The sequence below is a fragment of the Loxodonta africana genome, chromosome 27, assembly GCF_030014295.1.
Source record: "Loxodonta africana isolate mLoxAfr1 chromosome 27, mLoxAfr1.hap2, whole genome shotgun sequence".
NCBI classification, from domain to species: domain Eukaryota; kingdom Metazoa; phylum Chordata; class Mammalia; order Proboscidea; family Elephantidae; genus Loxodonta; species Loxodonta africana.
Genome location: NC_087368.1, coordinates 19,230,702 through 19,253,857, shown reverse-complemented (window position 1 = coordinate 19,253,857; position 23,156 = coordinate 19,230,702). Strand labels below are relative to the sequence as shown.

The 23,156-nt window shown below is 38.3% G+C and overlaps 1 protein-coding gene across 1 annotated transcript in view; it reads left to right on the top strand.

The window, feature by feature from the left end:
* PP2D1 (protein phosphatase 2C like domain containing 1) overlaps positions 1–23,156 on the top strand; it is a 44,488-nt gene that overhangs the window by 5,089 nt on the left and 16,243 nt on the right. Inside the window, exons 2-3 of the mRNA XM_010595596.3 lie at positions 165–448; positions 6,885–7,960. Coding sequence (XP_010593898.2) covers positions 165–448; positions 6,885–7,960 — 1,360 coding nt within the window. The remainder of the gene's footprint in view (positions 1–164; positions 449–6,884; positions 7,961–23,156) is intronic.

Sequence of the window (23,156 nt, the reverse complement as noted above, 5' to 3'; positions counted from 1 at the left end):
CAATGCTTTTTATTTTTTTTAGCCTTCTTTCAGAAATTCCAAAGGTAAGTTTGTGAAGTTTGTTACTTAATACAAGTTGTTACATTATTGCTTCACAGTCTTTCAGACTCACAAAGGGAGTTCTGACTCAGGCTCAGGTGATGTAGTAAACATTCCACACAAAGAATTCTACCATCAAGCCAGTGGTCCCGCCACCACCTCTGCCATCACCGCCACCTCCACCACTGCCATCAGCCCCACTTCCACCACCTCCATCACCACCACCTCCACCACCACCATCGCCACCATCTCAGCCACCGCCATCACCACCACCCCCACCAACATCATCAGCATCACCTCGACCACCACCACCCAAGCTGGAGGAACAGAACTTGGGGAAAGGAGGGGAACAGGATGGCAAAGAAAAGGACCAATTTCAAAAGAACATGGAAATTAATAAGGCTTTCAGGTAAACTTTCTTGCTTTTGTTAGATAACCGGTTAAGACAGGAAACAATTGTGTCTGCAGTATTCTTTTTTTGCCCTTCTTTCTTAGTAACTACCTAATGAAATCTTGGTTTTCCATTGGACTGTCTGTGCACATGGAAGAGTGATACATGCCTATAACCACCTTCTCCAGAAGAGGGGCATATGCTCTTATTCTGCTGTATTTTTCATGATAACACTTATCTGTATCTGATATTGTTTGTTTTCTTTGCTTCTTGTCTGTCACTTCTACCAGAATATAAGCTTCACCAGGGACTATGCCTGCTTTGTTCACTGTTGTATAAATAAAATAGTGCCTGGCACACAGCAGACATTCAATTAAGTATCTAACAGGACAGAAATTTCGAGCAAGAAACCTGGCTTCACAGAACAGAGCAATTTGAGACTTTAGAAATTATCCAAGCCAGCCTCTTTCTTTTTCCTTTACTTCCTGAAGTTAGTCGGGGTGGGGGGGACAGGTGGGTGGGGGACAGGTATGTGGGGGACAGGTGGGTGGGGGACAGGAAAGGATTTAAGGCCTTTTGTTTACTAGCAGTCCAGTTTGTATCCACAGATTTACATTATCACTCAAAACTTAATCCAATTTTTATTTTAAAAAATTGCATCTGCGTGTCATAAACTCTGTAAACACTAATTAGAGTTCTCTGACTTGTGTGATTATGAATCATTCTTAGATTGTTTTGAGGGGGGTTATGTTTATTTTCTAATATCTCTATAATGATTAGAGAGTCATTCATATCTCTATAATGAGACGTATTCAGTGTGGAGTTTAAACATCTTTACACAGTAGAGAATCTAGAGCAAAGTTTTGCTGTAGTCAGTGCTGGCTGGACCATACCTGGATTATGCTTCCCAGTTGTAACATCAAGTGTGCTGCTCGTCAGTTGTGTAACTTGGAGCAAATTGTTGTATCTTCCTGGGTTTAGGGTCATCTGCTTTTAAATGGAGACACAGGTCTGTCATCTGAGCCAAACTGTTGCTTCCTTGGCATACAGCCTTCTAGGTAGATAGGTATTTTTTTTTAATGGCATCACAAAATCCATCCAGCATGGTACACGTTTTTCCACTTGCTAATATATTTTTATGTTAAACGAAGGGAACCCTGGTGGCACAACCGAGAGGTTGGTGGTCACAACCCAACCAGCCACTCTACCAGAGAAAAGACCTGGTGATTTGCTTGCAGAAAGTTTACATCCTAGGAAACCCTGTGGGGTAGTTCTATTTTGTCATATAGGGTCACTATGAGTTGGAATCAACTCAGCAGCACACAACAACACAATAATTGAAAAGAAATAAAGTACAGAGCTGTAAATAATACAGGTAGTTAAAAGGGGAGGAGGTCATATACCTACGCACATTCGCGTGCGGGCACAGACACATAAATTAAGTCAAAGGATTCACCAGAAAATAGCAGTACTGTTTGCCTCTGTTGTGTAACTGGGAAAGGGGCTTACTGGGGGGAAAAGGAGTAGGATGGAGACTTACATTTCACTGTATATCCTTTTGTACTACATGAATGTTTAACATAGCTAGCTTTACCTATTCTAAAAAACAATGATTTTCTCAGTATCATTTGTAATGACTTCATGATAGCCCATTGTTTTATTTTATGAATCCCTTCCTGTTGGACATTTATATCCGTTTCAACTTTCCAGACATCACGGTGATGAGTGTTCTTATGTACACAGTTAAGTACATCTGGTTATAGTCTCCAACTGAATTCCTAGAAATGGAATGGTTGAGTCAAAAAGCAAAGATGTTTTGAAAACTTTTGATATTTACTGTAAATATCCTTCCTAGAAAAAGTACTCCAAGTTCGCTCCCTTTTGCAATGTCTGAGAGTGTTTTTTCTCACCCTACCCTAGACAGTACCGAGGAATATCTTTTTATGTGGGGACCCAATCTCATATTGGTTCTTTTACATTTATCTAATTATGGGTAATTGACTTTTGTTTAGTCGTTAACACTATATATATTAAGAAGATTCAGTCCTATACAATGCATGCTTTTGTGTATATGTGTTTCTTCTTTATTTTTGGTATTGTTTGATGCACAGTTTTTACAAAATATATAGTTACATATATGATGCAATGATTTTTCCCTTGGTTTCATGCTCCCCTCTCAAAAGCTATATAAATATCTAGCCATCTGCAGTTTTTTTTCAGGTACTTTAATTATAACTTTAAAATTTTGGTATGTTTAAATATCTAAGCCATCTGGAATACAGACTGTAAAAAGGAACTTAATTTTATTTTTGCAAATGTTTGACCAGTTGTCTCAATACCTTTATTACAAAATTTATTAATTTCTTCCTCATTTAATTTCAGAGGTTCATCTAGCCCCCATGGCTCCAGAAAGTCTGGAATCCATGAAAATTTGAAATTCTGTGCTACACTTTCCCCCTTTTGATCAGGATTCGTATATAGATTCTTTGATCAAAATGTTCAATAATGGTAACGGGGCATCCTCCAGTTCTTCTGGTCTCATGGCAAAGAAGGCAATTGTTCATGGACTCCGTTAGCCCCACATTCCATATCCTCTCCTATTCCTGATCCCCTGTTGCTCTAGGCAAATAGAGACCAATTGTCATGCCTTGGATGATAGCTTGCAAGCTTTTAAGACCTCAGACACTATGCAATGAACTAAGAGATAAAACAGAAGCACTAAACATGTTGTTAGGCCAATTAACTGAGATGTCTCTTGAAACCATGACCCTAAACCTCCAAACCAAGGAACCAAATCACTTGAGGTTTTTGCTTGTACATAAGCAGCCTCAGTAGCTACTCTTTTTTTGGTTGCTGCTGTTGAAAATATACCTACCGCGCAACTTTTGCTAATTCAACTTTCTACAGGTGTGCAACTTGTTGACAGCAATTACAACAATCAGCTGTGCAACCCGACCCTTAATCAATGCAATTTTTCCATCGCCATTAAATACCCCCCTTGTCCCCTCTGTCCTACCCCTGGGAATCATTAATAAACTTTGGTCTCTATGTAGTTGCCTTTTCTTGTCTTTTTATATGAGTGAAGTCGTGCGATATCTGTCCTTTTGTGATTGACTTATTTCACACTGCATAATGTCTTCGAGCTTCATCCATATTGTAGCATGTATCCAGACTTCGTTTCTTCCACTGGCTGAGTAGCACTCCATTGTTGTATTACCACGTCTTGTTTATCCATTCATCTGTTGATGGGCATTTAGGTTGTTTCTTCCTTTTGGCTATCGTGAATAGTGCTGCAGTGAACATTGTTGTACGAGTCTGTTTAAGCCTCTGTTGTCAAGTCTTTTGGGAATACATTTAGCAGTGGAATTGCTGGGTCGTATAGTAGCTCTATTTTTAATTTTTTTAGGAACTGCCACACTGTTTTTCACTTTGGCTGTGGCATTTTACAATCCCACCAGCAATGGTTAAGGGTTCTAATTTCCTCACATCTTCACCAACATTTGTTATGTATTTTTTTTTTTTAATATTAGCCATCCTAGTGGGAGTGAAATGGTATCTCATTATGGTTTTGATTTGCATCTCTCTGATGGCTAATGACATTTATCATCTTTTTATGTGTTTGGTGGACATTTGAATGTCCTCTTTGGGGAAATGTCTATTCAAGTCCTTCGCCCATTTTATGATTGGGTTATTTGTCTATTTTTGTTAAGTTGTCAAAGTTTTACATGTATTTTGGCCATTAGATTCTTATCAGATATATGGTTTCTGAAGATATTTTCCCAGTCAGTAGCTTGTCTTTTCAGCTTCTTGGTAAAGTCTTTTGATGAACAAAAGTTTTTAACTTTATGAGGTCCCATTTATTTATTTTGTCTTTTGCTGTTTGTGTTTTTGTTATTATATTAGATAATCCATTGTTAAAAGCTAGGCCTGACAGCATTGGCCTTGTATTTTCTTCTAAGAATTTTATGGTTTTAGTTTTCACATGTAGGTTCTTAATTCATTTTGAATTTGTTTTTGTATATGGTGTGAGGCATGGATCCTGTTTCATTTTTCTGCATGTGGAAATCCAATTTTCCCAGCACCATTTATTGAAGAGACTCTTCTTTCCCCATCGAATGGACTTAGCACTCTTGTCAAAAGTCAGTTGAATATACATGTGTGGGGTTATTTCTGGACTCTCTGTTCTATTCCATTGGTCTATGTGTTCATTAGAAACCCTGGTGGTGTAGCGGTGAAGAGCTACAGCTGCTAACCAGGAGGTTGGCAGTTTTAATCCAGTAGGTGCTCCTTAGAAACCCTATGGGGCAGTTCTACTCTGTCCTATAAGGTCGCTATGAGTTGGGATCGACTTGACAGCAACTGTTTTTTTTTTTTTTTTAATGTGTTCATTGTTATACCAGTACCAGGCTGTTTTGATTACTGTAGATGTATAAAGTGTTTTAAAATCAGGAAGTGTGAGGCCTCCTGTTTTGTTCTTCTCTTTCAACATTGCTTTAGCTATTCAGGGCTTCTTGCCATTCCACATAAAGTTAAGGGTTGGTTTTTCCATTTCTGTAAAGAAGGCCGTTAGAGTTTTGACTGGGATTGCGTTGAATCTAAAGATCACTTTGGGCAGTCTTGACATCTTAACAATGTCAATTCTTCTAACCCAAGAACACAGAACATCTTTCCATTTATTTAAGTCTTCTTTAATCTTTTCCAGTAGTGCTTTATAATTTTAAGTCCTTCATGTCCCTGGTTAAGTTTATTTCAAGGTTTTATTCTCTAGGAGCAGGCATTTTTTGGGTGTCCCTATGTGTCCAGTTCTTTACCTTTTACTTCATTTGATGCTAAAAACAATCCTATGCACTTTACAGGCTTAAAAATAATAAAAAAAAAAAAAAGATGCTCAGAGAGATTAAATAATTTGACTAAGGTTAATTAGTAAGTTGGTAAGTGAAGATTTGATTTTTTTTTTAACCGGAAGTCCACATTATTCACAATATATTGCTTTGTCTCTCCATATTCAAACTTATTGTTCATGACTTAGTATTCAGTGAAAATGGCAGATTCTAGAATGTTATGTAAAATATGATACGACTTACATTTCAGAAAAAATACATATATTCATTAAAATATCTAGAAAGATAATCAAACTTCTAATGACTTGGGAGTGAATTTGAGAGTTGGGGGTGGGGTGAGGAAACAAGGACATTCTTTCATTTTCTACTTTGTATCCTTTTGTACAGATCTTAAAAAAAGATTATTACTTTTATGCTAAAAGATCCTATTATTATATCATTGTTCTTATTAAGTGGACTTATTTCTCATCTCAACAACCAGCAACGTATCTATTATATGCCTGGAATATTTTAAGTCCTTGTGGGCTCTAGGCACTTTTATTTTTGAGTGTCCCACCCCTCATTATATCTAATATATTGAAATGTACTCATGTTGAATACAATTTATATACGAGGGGAATTAAAGTTGACTAGTTTCCAAAATATCACAAATCAGAAACATTAAAAGTTACTTTGATTTTTCAGATTTTAAAATATCTTAAAACCAAATTTTTTTTTCAGGTCTCCAACAGTTCCATGTTGTTATGTGCTGTTGGGTTCATAGCAATCCTGTAGGCAGAGTAGAACTGCCCCATAAGGTTTCCTAGGCTGTAATCTTAGCAGTGGACCTGCAGGTCTTTTCTCCCTTGGAGCAACTGGTGAGTTCAAATCCCCAACCTTTCAGTTAGCAGCCTAGCTGTTAACCATTACACCACTGGGGCTCCTTAACGTTTCCAGAGGGCCCTGGAAAGAGCTCCTGCCCTACAAATTGTGCCTGTAGCATAAAATGGATAAAAAGGGCCCCATGTGCTAAGCACTGTGCTAGATGCTTCTGAAAGGGAGTATAAGAAAGGGTATCTGCCCTCCAGAAATCTATCATCCAACTCCACAAATTTTCTGTCTTTTCCTCAGTCCACACCTCTTCCCTATTGTAGTCTTTAAAAAATTCTGTGCTTACTATTGATTCTTTTTGTTATTATACTTGGTTTTGACATGGCCCATTCACTTCCTCGCCAACTCTTTAATTAGGACAAAATTGTTTTAAGCCAGACAAAATGGAGAGCAAAAGTAATTATTCTCATGCTTTAAATCAAAACCTTCAGTTTCAAGCATATAACTTCACGAGTTTAGGATGAAATATTCTACAAATTTCTCTGAGTATTTGTTCTTAGATGTCTAGCTCACTTTGTGGGGGATTGGCCTAATTTCATTCAGGCACACACAGAGCAATCATTAAATTATTTAGTACTTAGTATGTGTTTTGAGGGAGTTATGGACAGCTAGAGCAAAATATTTAACTCTAGGTCTATGTAAAACCAGGAGGAGCCAAAGCAAATTGCAATGGGAAGGGTCTGCTTGAAGAAAGTTTTCTTGCATTATTCCTGACATGTAAATATCTTTCATCCTCTTTGTAGAGTGTTCTGGAAATCAAGAGAATGGAAAATGAGAATATCAACATTTGATTCAGATGAGGAAATCTCAACTTCATACAAAAGGAAATATTTTAGAAAGAAAAAGAGGAAGAAGAGGCCATTGGAAAACATTGACGACCATAAAGAGCAGGAGAGCTCTGAGCAAGCGATCACCTTTCCCTGTTCCATATGCAAGCACGAAATTGATCTACCTGGCTTTTTCTTCCATAAAAAGCAACATATAGCCCTGACCTCATTGGGTTTTCACTGGATGGGTGAGAAGATACCACTGCGATCAGAGATTGTTGCTCAGAGGCAGCTTTTAATTACTAAACTATTGTCATCTCGTATCTTCAGTGAAAAAACCCTACAGACCGTTAATAATGCTTTTGAACTAATTTGGAAGAAACAAGTACCAGCGTATTATAAGATTATTGAAAACATTGACAATAGTTCCGTATATTCTCAGAAAGTTTGCCATTTATTGATTAAAGGAGTAGCCATTTGTGAAGACAGGAATTCTACATGGAGAGCTACCATGGAAGATAAATTCGCCATAGTGAATAATTTTGGCAATAAATCCAACGTGTGCTTTTTTGGTTTGTTTGATGGGCATCATGGTGTCTCAGCAGCAGAGTTGGCATCAATGGAACTCCCAGTTTTACTTCTCCATCAAATTTCCAGATTTGATCCCTCCTACCAAATGACCCCTGAACAGCAAAAACTAATCGATACTTTTCACACGGTGTTTAAGGAAGAATACAGGAAAATAGAAGACCGCTTCTCTTTCATTCCCCAAAAGACAAAAGCATTGCACGGTGAGTTTGAGGCCATACATAAAGGCTTTGCAAAAGCTTTCTGGAGAATGGATAGGCTTTTACGTCTTGGAAGGAAAGAAGTGTCCAGAGTTCAATGGAGTGGCTGTTCTGCAGTTACTTGTATATTGGAAGGCAACATTAAAAGTCTCCATGCTCATAACCATTGGAGAAGAAAACATGGCCATGGGCATTTGTTGGAGAGTGCCCATTCTGGAAAGATGCCACAGATAATTTCTGGAGTATTACATGTTGCAAACGTGGGTATGTACATTGATAGTGCCAGATAACACCTTTACCTTTTTGATTCCTGACAGCACAACCCTTCAGGCCAACAGAATTATTTCATGACCTGTTATTTAGTGACTTATCAATGTCTAGAAACTGCATACACCGATTTAAGAAATAATAGATAATCATAGTTTATCTGCAGATTTCAGGTCCAACAATAAACGTAATTATTTCTCAAGGAGGCAGAAATATAAAATAATGGGACAAAAACATTAACTATTCCCAGTGGGGTATCAATACAGCTGTTGGTAAAGGCAAGAAGCAAGTGTATCACTTACAGCTACGTCTGAAAGAAGCAAAAAACATTGACCATGCCTCCTTTTTCAGAGGAATGAAAAGTTCTTTGGGTATTGTTCGCATAAATTGTTCAAACTGGTCAGTTATTCTGATAACTAATACATTTTCAATATGTCATTCTCTTGCTCACTGGCCACATAGCATCAATATCATCTCAGAGAGAACAATTGTTCACGCCTCAGTTTTATGGGTGTGTATTTTCTTCTCCCAAAAGGTGGCTGTATTCTTGTCAGTTTATTTAAGGCAGCAATTCTGAACTTCAGCGCTGAAATTTTGGCTTAGTAGCTTGCCAAAATGAAAAGCCTAAAGGAAAACAGGATTAGCAGTAAAGTTAAGTCAGATGAGATGCTAAATTAGGGCTCTACCACGCCTTTCATGGAAAGTATAATTATTGATGATAGTGTCCTCTTACTGAATATTGAATACAGAGTAATTTCTCATTTAGTCTTGCAAGAACCTTGGTATCTAATGGTAACTAAGTAGCGTTAACATAATTTACCAGATGAAAAAAACGGAAACTTGGAGAAGTGAGGTAATTTGTTCAAGGTCTTAGAGGTAATAGGAGTTGGAGCTGGAAAGCAAGCCCAACTACCTCATGCAGCCTCCCAAGAGGATCATTTCAAAAACCCGAGGAGGCTGGGACTCAGGGGATCGGTCTTGTGACAGAAATGGTGTTGTGAAGTTTAGCTCATCATGAAGATCATTACAAGGTCAAGATCCCTAGAAGATAGGTCCCTTCGGATCCGGCTCTGGTTCTGAGACAAAATAAGAAGGAGTCTAGACTGAGCAGTACCACAAGGCCAAACCCAGTGCTAATTTCTCAGTGTTTTTATCATTTCTCAGGCTACACTGAGGTTCCACAGGGTTCAGAGCAGGCCTACGTCAGGAACTGAGTTTCTAGATTTTAGGCCAACCTGGGAACTAAACCATAATGTTGGAGTCGGAACTCATTAGAAAATGGGTTAATAATATGCAGGTTTTTTGAAAGATTAAATGAGAAATGACTCGGTGTTCAAGATTCAGTAAGTTGTATGTTAGGTGCCATCGAGTCAGCTGACTCATAGCAATTCTGTACATTGCCCAGTCCTGCTCCATCCTCACAATCCTTGCGATGTTTGAGCCCATTGTTGCAGCCACTGTGTCACTCCACCTCATTGAGGGTGTTCCTCTTTTGTACTGACCTGCTACTTTACCAAGCCTAATGTCCTTCTCCAGGGACTGGTCCTTCTGATAACACACCCAAAGTACATCAGAAGAAGTCTCACTGTCCTCGCTTCTAAGGAGCATTCTGACTGTACTTCTTCCGACACAGCTTTGTTCATTCTTCTGGTGGTCCATGGTGTATTCAATATTCTTCTCCAACACCATAAGTCAAATATGTCAATTCTTCTTTGTCTTCCTTTTTCATTGTCCAGCTTTTGTATGCATATGGGGTGATTGAAAATATCATTGCTTTCTAACACTTTGAAGAGGTCTTTTGCAATAGATTTGCCCAGTGTAATACGTCATTTGATTTCTTGACAGCTGCTTCCATGGGTATTGATTATTGATCCAAGAAAAGTGAAATCCTCAACAACTTCAATCTTTTCTCCGTTTATCATGATGTTGCTTATTGGTCCAGCTGTGAGGATTTTTGTTTTCTTTATGTTGAGGTGTAGTCTTTGACCTTCATCAGTAAGTGCTTCAAGTTGTCTTCACTTTCAGCAAGCAAGGTTGTGTCATCTGCATACCGCAGGTTGTTAATGAGTCTTCCTAACGCTGGGTTCTTCTTCATACGGTCCAGCTTCTTGGATTATTTGCTCAGCATGCAGATTGAATAAGTATGTTGAAAGGATACAATCCTGTTGCACACCTTTCCTGACTTTAAACCATGCAGTATCCCCTTGCTCTGTTTGAACAACTGCCTTTTGGTCTATGTACAGGTTCCTCATGAGCACAATTAAGGGTTCTGGAATTCCAGTTCTTCCCAATGTTATTCACAATTTGTTATGATCCACACAGTCAAGTGGCTTTGCATAATAAACAAAGCAAATATTCTCTGCTTTTAGCCAAGATCCATCTGACATCAGCAATGATATCCCTCATTCCACATCATTTTCTGAATCCAGCTTGAATTTCTGGCAGTTCTCTGTTGATGTATGGCTGCAGCTGTTTTTAAATTATCTTCAGCAAAATTTTGCTTTCATGTGGTATTAATGATATTGTTTGATAATTTCTACATTCTGTTGGATCACCTTTCTTTGGAGTGGGCACAGATATGGATATCTTCCAGTCAGTTAGCCAGGTAGCTGTCTTCCAAATTTCTTGGCACAGACAAATGAGCATTTCCGGCACTGCATCCACTTGTTGAAGCATCTTAATTGGTATTCTGTCATTTCCTGGAGACTTGTTTTTTGCTAATGCCTTCAGTGCAGCTTGGACTTTTTCCTTGAGTCCTGTCAGTTTTTGATCACATGCAACCTCTTGAAATGGGCGAATGTTGACCAATTCTTTTTGGTACAGTGGCTCTGTATTCCTTCTGTCTTCTTTTGGTGCTTCCTGTGTTTTTCAATTTTTTTTGCCCATAGAATCCACCAGTATTGCAACTTGAGGTCTGAATTTTTTCAGCTAGAGAAATGCGAAGCCTTGTCCTCCCTTTTGGTTTTCTAACTCCGGGTATTTACACATTTCCTTACCTCGTCTTCTCGAGCTGCCCGTTGAAGCCTGTACAGCTCCTTTACTTCTTCTTTTCTCCCATTAGCTTTAGCTACTCAGGGTTCAAGAGCAAGTTCCAGAGTCTCTCCTGACATCCATTTTGGACTTTTCTTTCTTTCGACAAGTGGACACTACTAATAAATACCTAATTTGCCACGATTCACTAATTTCAGACTCATCGCTGTTTGGTTGGTCGTAATGTCCAGATCCAACATTTGTTGAATCTAATTCCTAGGTCATGCAAAATTGTGTTCAATTGTTTTCATTTAGGCATCCTTCATTTTAATAGAAGCAAATAGATGGGAAAAAATACACCTTATAAAGGAGAGAATCTGACTCTGATTTCTGCTACAGAAGTGCACATGAAAGAAGGAACTTAAATGACTTAAGTTATAAAAAACAAATTTTCACAAGTTTAACAAGGAGATATTTTCTGTTTTACAAAACAAGATCCAATTATAGCAAAATAATTATTTTTTTGTTTTGTTTAAAATGAGTAAAATCCCAGTGTCAGCTCTGTAATTTAAAAAAAAAAAAAAAAAGCAAAGAATTTAATGATGAAACCATTGAACAAAAGTTGAATGTTCGTACATGGAAAAAGGCATTTTAAAATTGACATTTTTGATTTTTTGTTGTTAGCATTTTGCAGTTATATTGCATTTTATAATATTCTTGGTGCTCTCTGGTTTTACTTAAATTAGTCTTTATTGGATTAAAACACTAAAAATGTATTTAGGGAGCATACCTTACTGTACATTTTTCCTAATACCAAATAAAGCACAAATTTTACATTTCTCATTAACCACATTGGTTCCTTATAAACATAGGTCATTTTTTCACCTGTCTTTTTAAAAATAGCTTTATTGAGATATAATTAACACAGCATATAATTTATCCATTTAAAGCACACAATTTAATGGTTTCTAGTATACTTTTTTTTTTAGTATACTTAGTATATTTATAGGTCTCTGGGTGGTGCAAAATGTTTGTGCTTGACTACTAACCTAAAGGTTGGTAGTTCGAACCCACCCAGCTATGCTATGGAAGAAAGGCCTGGTGATATGCTTCTGTCAAGATTACAGTCAAACAAACTGTACTGAGCAGTTGTACTCTGCAGTACGTGCAGTCACCACAAGTCAGAATCAACTCAACAGCAACAGGTTTGGTTTTTGGTTTTTGTGCATTTACATATGTGTGCAACCATCACCAAGGTCAGTTTTCGAACATTTTCCTCACCTCAGATTAAAACTCTGTACCATTCAGCTATTGTCACTGTAGCCACCCATGTCTTCCAGCCCTAGGCAACCAATAACCGACTTTCTGTCTCTTATAGATTTGCCAATTCTGGACATTTAATATAAATGGAGTCATATAACACATGGTCTTTTTTTATTGTCTTCTTCCTTTTAGTATGTTTTCAAGGTTAATCCAAGTTGTAGCATGTATCAGTCCTGCCTTCCTTTTTATGGCCAAGTAATATTCCACATTGTATACATACACCATATTTGTTTATCCATTCAGCAGATGATAGACGTTTGGGTTGCTTACCTCTTTTGGCTATTATGAATATGCTGATGTAGACATTCATGTACAGGTTTTCGCAATCATATTTGTTTTCATTTGGGTGTATTCCTACGAGTAAACTTGCTGGGTCACGTGGTAACTCTTCATTTAGCTGCTTGAGGAACTGGCATACTTTTTCTGAAGTGGCTGCACCATTTTACATTTCCACTGGCAATGTATAAGGGTTAGGCTTCCCATTTCTCCACATTTCTGCCAACACTTCTTGTTGTCTTTTTCATTAAAGTGGGTGCGAGATGGTGTCTCATTGTGGATTTAGTTTGCATTTCCCCGATGACTAACGATGTCAAGCATTTTTAATGTGCTCATAGTCTATTTGTGTATCTTTCTTGGAGAAATGTCTATTTAGAGCCTTTGCCCGTTTTTAATGGTGTTATTTGTCTTTTATTGTTGAATTTTAAGAATTTTTTTATATATATATTCTAGGTACAAGTCCTTTATCAGGTAAATAGTTGGCATATGTCTCTCCCATTTTCTGTGTTGTCTTTTCACTTTCTTTTTTTTTTTTTTTACTGTGCTTTAGATAAAGGTTTACAAAGCAAATTAGTTTCTCATTAAACAATATACATATTGTTTTGTGACATTGTTTGCCAACCCCATGACATAACAACACTGTCCCCTTCTAGGCCTTGGGTTCCACATTTCCATTTGTCCAGCTTTCTTGTGACCTCCTGCCTTCTTGTCTTTGCCCCTGGGCTGCTGTGCCCACTTAGTTTCACACACCTGGTTGAGCTACGTGTATTATTGTTTGTTTTATGGGCCTGTCTAATCTTTGGCTGAAGAGCAAACCTCAGGAATGAATTCAGTACTGAGTTAAAGGGTGTCCGGGACGATACCCTCGGGGTTTTTCCAGTCTCTGTCAGACCAGTAAGTCTGTTCTTTTTTTGTAAGTTTAAATTTTGTTCTACATTTTTCTCCAGCTCTGTCCAGAACACTCTATTGTGATTCCTGTCAAACCAGTCAGTGGTGGTAGCCGGGCACCATCTAGTTGTACTGGACTCAGTCTGGTCTGGGGTGTGGTAGTTTTGGTGCATTAGTCCGTTGGGCTAATCTTTCCCTTGTATCTTTGGTTTTCTTCATTCTCCCTTTCTCTAGGTGGGGTGGGATCAGTGGAGTATCTTAGATGGCCACTCACAAGATTTAAGACCCCAGACTCTACTCACCAAGGTTGGATGTGAACATTTTCTTTATGTTTTCAGCCTCTCTCCGTTGAGAATGATGTGGCTGTTGGTTTTGTATAGATGCCCTTTACTATATGGAGAAATTTCCCTTCTATTCCTATTTTATTGAGAGTTTTTATCAGGATTGTGTATTAAAATTTATCAAATGATTTTCTGCATCAATGGAGATGATCATGTGATTCTTTTCTGTTGCTTTATTTATGTTGATTTTCTAAAGTTGAAACATCCTTGCATGCCTGGTATGAATCCCACTTGGTTGGGATGTATTATTTTTTTGATATCATTCTGAATTCTATTGGTTAGTATTTTATTGAGAATTTTTGCATCTATATTCATGAGAGATATGGGTCTGTAATTTTCTTTTTTTGTGGTGTCTTTGCCTTGTTTTGGTATCAGGGTTATGCTGGCTCTATTGAATGAATTCAGAAGTATCCCATCCTTTTCTATGTTCTAGTACTAGAGTGAGCTGTTCTCTGAATGTTTGATAGAATTCTCCAGTGAAGCCGTCTGGGCCAGGGCTTTTTTTTGTTTGGAGTCTTTTTTATTATCTTTTCAATCTCTTTTCTTGTTATGGGTCTCTTGAGATTTTTGACCTCAGTCTGTTAGTTTAGGTAGGTAGTGTGTTTCTAGAAATTTGCCCATTTCCTCCAGGTTTTCAAATCTATTGGAGTACAGGTTTTCATAGTACTCTGCTATGATCCTTTTTATTTCATTTGGGTCTGTTGTAATGTCCCCCATTTCATTTCTTATTTGGGTTATTTCCTTCCTCTTCTGTTTTTATTTTGTTGACATGGCCAATGGTTTGTCGATTTTGTTGATCCTTTCAAAGAACCAACTTTTGTTTTTGTTGATTCTGTTTTTCTATTCTCTATTTCATTTATTTCTGTTTTGATTTTTATTATTTCATTTCTTCTGGTGGCTGTGGGCTTCTTTTGCTGTTCTCTATTTGTTAGAGTTGTATAGCTAAAATTTTGACTCTGTCTCTTCTTTTTTGATGAGTGTATCTATTGCTATAAATTGACCTCTGAGCACTGCCGATGCTGTGTCCCAAAGGTTTTGGTATGATGCATTTTCATTCCTGTTTGATTCTAGGAATTTTTTTTATTCCATCTTTGATTTCTTCTATTACCTAGGTGTTATTCAGTTTCCATGTATTTGATTTTTGGGGGGTGTGTAGTACTCAGTTCATGGTGCAGATAGACAGGAGGGAAGGGAGACAATGTGATGTGCACAGCTCAGTGGATGAGAGAAAGAAGAGACAGGAACAGAAGCAAAAAAAAAAAAAAAAAAGGCACAAAAAAGAAGAAAAATAGAGAGGAAAAAGTAATATGGTGGCTTTTGGTGTGTAGGTGTGGGGCAGACCCCAGAGGCCATGTACCTGGCTTTCTAGTTGAACTGTGTGGCACAGTCTTTCAAGAAGGGGCATTGGTGGAATAATATGGCACTGAGGAAGCCAGCCGGTGGGGGCAGCATGGACCCAGGAAGGCCACGTGCCAGTGGCTTTCTAGCTGAACAATGCAACATAGCCTGTCAAGAAGAGGCAGGAGCGCACATGGAGCTAGGTGGGTGGGATGAAGGAAAGGAAGGAAGGGAAAGAGAAAAACAACAAAAAAAAACCAAAAATAAACAACAATAAAATAAAATGATGCTGAAGGAGCTGGCAGGTGGAGGCGCATGGATACAGGGTGGCTGTGTGCTGGTGGCTCTCTAGCCAAGCAGTGCAGCGTGGCCCATCAAGAAGGGGTGGGGGCATCAGATAGGGCCAGGTGGGCAGGAGAAAGGAAAAGAAGGGAGAAAGACAGAAGAAACAAAGCAAACTTTAAAAAATGGTATTGAAGGAGCCGGTTGGTGTGGGTGGCGCAGACCCAGGGAGGCCGTGTATGGGGGACTTTTTAGCCAAGCAATGTGACACAGCCTGTTAAAGGGGGTGAGGATGGCACATGGGGCTAGGTAGGCAGGAGAAAGGAAAGGAAGGAAGGGAAAGAGAGAAGAAAAAAGAAAAAATGGCACTGAGGGAGCCAGCCAGTAGGCGCATCATGGAACTGGGGAGGCCGTGTGCCAGTGGCTCTATAGATGAGCAGTGTAGCACAGTCCACCAAGAAGGGGAGGGGATGGCACAGGGGCTAGCCAGGCAGGAGAAAGGAAAGGAAGGAAGGGGGAGAGAGAGAAGAAACCACAAAAATAATGTTGTTGTTGTTAGGTACCATTGAGTCACTTCTGGCTCATAGCAACCCTATGTACAACAGAATGAAACACTGCCTGATCCTATGCCATCCTCTCATGAGTATTGTTATCCTTGAGCTCACTGCTGCAGCCACCGTGGTGCTGGAGAAACCAGCTGTTGGTGGTGGGGTGGACCTGGGCAGCAGTGAGCTGGTGTGTCTCTGGCTGAGCAACTGTAGCCTGCTGAAAACTGGCAGAGGCCACATAGAGGAAAGAAGGGTGGGGGGTGGGAAAGTGTACATCCCTAGTTACCAGGTGCCCTGTCTCCTGTTGGGAGTTCCATGAAGTTGCCTTCCTGTACTCCCTGTCTGTGGTCCTTGATGGCTGAGGTCCAAGATGGCAAATCCATATCACTTTAGCTGGTGGGAGACCTCCACTCTGTAGCTTTCCTCATTCTGTGTTCTCTGTCAGTTTCTTACTCCACTTGCTTGATTGAGTTCTTTATCCATTTGTTTGATGCTTAGTGTTCCAGGACTGATGTCTGTATCTGTTTTATGGCTCTTTGCTGTGCAGGGACAGCATGATGCTTCCGTCTGTACCACCATGTTGGCTCTGACTCTTTTCACTTTCTTGATGGTGTCCTCTGAAGCACGAAAGTTTTTAATTTGAAGTTCAAATTATCTATTTTTCTTTTGTTGCTTTTACTTTTGATATTGTATCTAAAAATCCTTTGCTAAATCTGAGGAAGAAGAACATGGTATCAGGATTGGAGGGAGACTCATTAACAGCCTCCAACATGCAGATGACACAACCTTGCTTGCTGAAAGTGGAGAGAACTTAAAGTACTTATTGATGAAGATCAAAGACCACAGCCTTCAGTATGGACTGCACCTCAACATAAAGAAAACAAAAATCCTCACAACTGTACCAATAAGCAACATTATGATAAATGGAGAAGATACTGACATTGGCAAGGGTTTCATTTTACTTGGATCCACAATCAATGCCCATGGGAGCAATGGTCAAGAAATCAAACGATGTGTTGCATTGGGCAAATCTGCTGCAAAAGACCTCTTTAAGGTGTTAAAAAGCAAAGACATGACTTTGAGAACTAAGGTGCTCCTGACTCAAGCCATGGTATTTTTCAATTGCCTCATATACATGCAAAAACCAGACAATGAATAAAGAAGACCAAAGAAGAATTAATGCCTTTGAATTATGGTGTTGGTGAAGAATATTGAATATGCCACGGACTGTAGAAGAATGAACAAATCTGTCTTGGAAGTACAGCCACAATGTTCCTTAGAAGCAAGGATGGCGAAATTCACCTTATGTACTTTGGATATGTTATCAGGAGGGAGGGACAGTCCCTGGAGAAGGACATCATGCTTGGTAGAGGGTCATTGAAAAAGAGAAAGACCCTCGATGAGATGGGTTGACACAGTGGCTACAACGATGGGCTCAAGCATAACAACAATTGTGAGGATGCCACAGGACCAGACGGTATTTCATTCAGTTGTAAACAGGGCTACTATGAGCCAGAACTGACTTGAAGGCACCTAGCAACAACAACATTGTTGCTATGTTTGTATATCCAGTCTTTATTTGTCTTTGGGGGTTGGAAACATTACATATAAACTTATAGATATATTTTAATACGTACACACCTAAAAAAGTACACAAGTCATAAAAATTACTCCAAAGATGAAGTTGGACGGCGTTGCCATTTGTCAGTTGCGGTAATAACTCCACTTGCAGAAGGTTTTGGATTATCTAGACTATCCCTGGGAATGGGGATGGTTTTCTAGCCAGAAAATTAGAGTTGTCTTTATGGTCCTTTTCCTTCATATATTTCATGGTACCATCTCACTGTTTCCTGAATCTATTGATTTTAGCAAAGTGATCAGTGTTTGGGTCCATGTTTTCAAGCAACTGAAGCTCCTGATTTAGTTTAGAAAAACCTTCTGGTAATATTTTCACTGTAGAATTTTTTTGATAACTTCTCTCCTTCCTCTTCCTCATTGTTTCTTTTTTCTTCAGTATTTCTTTCCTCTTCAAAATCCATTAAGTCCTGATCTATCAGTTTCCCTTCTTCATGATGTATGAGCTATTCCACATTGGCAATATCAAGTTCTAAATTTAGTGTTCTTGCCATATGGATGATTTTTCTACATATTACTTCCATTGTATTATCCTGATCAAATGCTTGGAGCGTGTTCACATAATTCAGCACTTTTTCCCCATATTCCTTGGATGCATTTTCCTGTATCTTCCTCCCAGTAAGATGCAATGTTCCAGATATTATAATTCTTCCAGAAATCTCATAATGCTACCATACCTTCATCTATTGCAGCTATTGCCTGAGAAAATGCACTCTGTAGGTAGTATGCCCTTACGGTGATGACCGCACCTTGATCCACAGGCTGAATCACAGCTGTCATACTGGGAGGTAGGTATACCATTTTCACATCTTGACTTAGATGATCTATATGAGGAGGGGAAGCCCTGGTGGCATAGTGAAGAGCTATGGCTGCTAACCAAAAGGTCCGCAGTTTGAATCCACCAGCCACTCCTTGGAAACCCTGTGGGCAGTTCTACTCTGTCTTAGAGGGTCGCTAGGAGTTGGGACCAACTCGATGGCAGCAGGTTTGGTTTTAGGTGTTTTTGATATGAAGAGGAGAAGCCCTGGTGGTGCAGTGGTTAAGAGTTCGGCTGCTAACCAAAAGTTTGGCATTTGAATCCACCAGCCTCTCCTTGGGAACCCTACAGGGCAGTTCTTCTCTGTCCTACAGGGTTGCTGTGAGTTGGAATCAACTTGACAGCAGCAGATTTGGTTTGGCTTTGATTATGTGAGGAGAATGTCCCTGGGCATTATCAAGTAGTGGCTGCTGGGCACATGCACAGTACAATTGTCATGTATCATTAGAGTTGAACACTGCCCAACTTTCTATCTGTTACGACTCCTGACACCAAGACAACTTCATTGTAGACCAGGCCATAGCCTGCTATATGGCAGTGTTTTGAACAGGAAATCATAACACTGAACACCTGCAAGTGAACATCTGAGGATGATAACAGCAAACTACTCACTGCAACACCGTATGTAGTACGTATTACTAACGATAACCAAAAAACCAAACCCGTTGCCACTGAATTGATTCCGACGCATTGTGACCCCAAAGGACAGGGTAGAACTGCCCAATAGGGTTTCCAAGGAGCACCTGGTGGATTCAAACTGCTGACCTTTGGTTAGCAGCTGTAGCTCTTAACCACTACGCCACAAAAATAATTAATTAATTAAATAAATAAAACTAGACAGTCGAAAGGGCGGGTCGTCGTAACTCAAGTAAGTTGTAAGTCAGGGACTCCCTGTACTTTTTTTCTTGACTTACTACCCTAGTCAGATCCTCTAGTACAATGTTGAATAGAACTGATAATAGCAGACATGCTTGCCTTGTTCCTGACCCTAGGGGAAAAGCATCCCACCTTTCATCATCAAATATGATTTAATGATATAGCTGTGAGTTTTCCATAAATACTTTTTCAGGCTAAGGAAGTTCTCTTGTATTCTTAGTTTGTTGAGTGTTTTTGTCATCAAAGAGTGTTGGATTTTGTCCAATGCTTTTTCTGCGTCTATTGAAATGACACAATTTTTGTTTATTATTCTACTGATACAATATATTACATAACTGATTTTCAGATGTTAAACCAACCTTGCATTGTGGGATAAATCCCATTTGGTCACTGTATATAATTGTTTTTGTGTGTTGCTGGATTTAGTTTGCTAGTATTTTGTAGAGGATTTTTGCGTCTGTTTTCATAAAAGATATCAATCTATAGTTTTCATTACTTGTGATGCCATTGTCTGGTTTTGGCATGAGGTTAGTACTAGCCTCATAAAATGAGTTGGTAAATATCTGTTCTTCAGTTTTTTAAATAATTTGTGGAAAAAAAAAAAACAAAACCCAGTGCCGTCAAGTCAATTCTGACTCATAGCGACCCTATAGGACAGGGTAGAATTGCCTGGTATTAATTCTTCTTAAAATACTTCATAAACTTCACTAGTGAAGCCATCTAAGCCTTGGCTTTTCTTTGTGGATAGTTTTTAAAAGAATATTAATTCATTCTCTTCTCTTGTTATAGGTCTATTCAGATAGTGTCTTTCTACTTGAGTTAGTTATGTATGGTAGTTTGTCTAGGAATTTGTGCATTTCATCTAATATCTATTTTATTAGCCTACAATTGTTCATAGTATTTATAATCCAATCGACTCGACAGCAGTAGTTGGTTTTTTGTTATTTCTGTAAGTTGAATTATAATATCCCCTGTACTATTTCTGACTCTAATAATTTGAGTTTTCTTACTTTTTTCTTGGTGAACATACTTAAAGATTTGTCAATTTTGTTGGTCACTTTACAGAATCAGATTTTGGTTTCAGTGATTTCTGTCTATTGTCTTTGCTATCCTGTATTTCATGAATTTTCCCTCTAATCTTTATTATTTTCTTCCTTATGTTTGTTCTAGGTTTACTTCTCTCTCTTGCTCTCTTTTTTTTTTTTCCATGTCTTAAGGTGGAAGGTTAGTTTACTGATTTGATATCTTGCTTCTTTCTTAATACAGGTATTTACAGCTATAAATTTCTTTCTAGGCACTGCTTTGGTGGCATCGTGTAAATTTTAGTATGTTGTCTTCATTTCCATTCATCTTAAATTATTTGTTGATTTTTTCTGTGATTTGTTCCTTGACCCATTGGCTATTTAGGAGTGTTCATAATTTCTATATATTTATGAATGTCTCAATGTTTTTCATATTTGTTGTTGCTGTTATTAATTTCTAATATCATTCCATTGTAGTCAGAGAACATTATTTGTATTACACTCACTGAAGTTTTTTTATGGCATACTATAGGGTCAGTCCTAGAGAATGTTTCATGTGTACTTGAGGAGAATATATATTTTGTTGTTGATGAGTAGAGTGTTCTAAAGATGTGTTAGGTCTTGTTGGTTTATAATGTTCAATTCTTCTATTTCCTTGTTGATCTTCTGCTTAGTTATTCTATCTGTCATTGAAAGCGGGGTACAGAAATCTCTGTTATGATTAAATTGTCTACGTATGCCAGTTTTGAAGAGATGCGTTGATGAAATACATTATGTCCAGTTGTTGAATTGATCACTTTATTGTTATGAAATAACTTTCTATTTTTTAAAAAATTTTATTTTGTTGTTGTTGTTGAGAATATACACGGCAAAACACACACCAATTCAGCAGTTTCTACATGTACCAGTTAGTGATACTGATTACATTCTTCGAGTTGTGTAGCCATTTTCACTTTCCTTTTCTGAGTTGTTCCTCCACTATTAACATGCATCCAATGCCCACTAAGTTTTCTATCTAATCTTTTGAGTTGCTGTTGTCAGTTTGAGCCCATGTAGATAGTTCTTAAAAGAGCATAATGCTCAAGGTATTTTTTTTTTTTTACTAGTTAAGGTAAATTATTGTTTGGTGAAATAACTTTCTTTATCCCTGGTTATGTTCCTTGTTGTGAAGTCCCCTTTATCTGATATTACTATAGCCATTTCAGCTCTTGATCAGTGTTTTCATGGTACAAGTAGTCCTCGACTAACAATGTATTCGAATTATGGCAAATTGCACTTAAGACTTTTTTTCTTTACATCTTATTGTAATATGCACTACATAAAGTGTTGAAATGTATAATTTGCTGATTTTGCCATTCTCAGATGTTCACTTACAGATGTTCAATGTTATGATTTACTGTTCAAAACACTGCCATATAGCAGGCTATATAAACAAAAAAAAATTTTTTTAAACTCTAAATCTATTAAAAAAAAAAAAAAAGATGTTCGACTTATGTCCTCAGAATGAAATCCCATCACAAGTCAGGGACTACCTGCACATTTTTTCCATTCCTTTACTTTTAACCTAGCTGTGTCTTTATGTTTAAAATACACTTATTGTAGGCGGCATATTTCTAGATCTTGCTTTTTTATTCAATCTGACAGTCTTTGCCTTTTAATTGGGGTGTTTATCCCATTTATACTTAATGTAATCATTGGTATGGCTATTGGACATCTACTATCTTGCTTTTTGTTTTCTATTTGTTCCACCTGTTCTTTGTTTCCCCTTTTTTCTTTTACTGCTTTCCTTTGAATTTGTTACTTTTTTATGACTCAATTTTATGCCTTTTGTTGACTTATTAACTATAATTCTTTGTTGTGTTGGTAGTTGCTTTGGGGCTTATAGTATACATCTTTAACTTGTCAATCTACCATTAAGCCATGTTATATCATTTTACATTAGAATAAAAATCTTACAACAGTGCACTTCCATTTCTCCCTTCCAGACTTTATGCTATTTTGATCACACATTTTACTAGTACATATGCATATTATAAAACCCACAATTCACTGTTAATATTTTTTGTTTAAGCATTCAGTTATCTGTTAAAGAGATTTTTTTTATTTTTATTAACTTTTATTGAGCTTCAAGTGAACGTTTACAAATCAAGTCAGACTGTCACATATAAGTTTATATACACCTTACTCCGTACTCCCACACTCCGTACTCCCACTTGCTCTCCCCCTAATGAGTCAGCTCTTCCAGTCTCTCCTTTCGTGACAATTTTGCCAGCTTCCAACTCTCTCTATCCTCCCATCCCCCCTCCAGACAGGAGATGCCAACACAGTCTCAAGTGTCCACCTGATATAATTAGCTCACTCTTCATCAGCATCTATCTCCTACCCACTGTCCAGTCCCTTTCATGTCTGATGAGTTGTCTTTGGGAATGGTTCCTGTCCTGGGCCAACAGAAGGTTTGGGGACCATGACCACCGGGATTCCTCTAGTCTCAGTCAGACCATTAAGTATGGTCTTTTTATGAGAATTTGGGGTCTGCATCCCACTGATCTCCTGCTCCCTCAGGGGTTCTCTGTTTTGCTCCCTGTCAGGGCAGTCATCGATGGTGGCCAGGCACCAGCTAGTTCTTCTGGTCTCAGGATGATGTAAGTCTCTGGTTCATGTGGCCCTTTCTGTCTCTTGGGCTCTTAGTTATCGTGTGACCTTGGTGTTCTTCATTCTCCTTTGATCCAGGTGGGTTGAGACCAATTCATGCATCTTAGATGGCTGCTTGTTAGCATTTAAGACCCCAGACACTACATTTCAAAGTGGGATGCAGAATGTTTTCATAATAGAATTATTTTGCCAATTGACTTAGAAGTCCCCTTAAACCATGGTCCC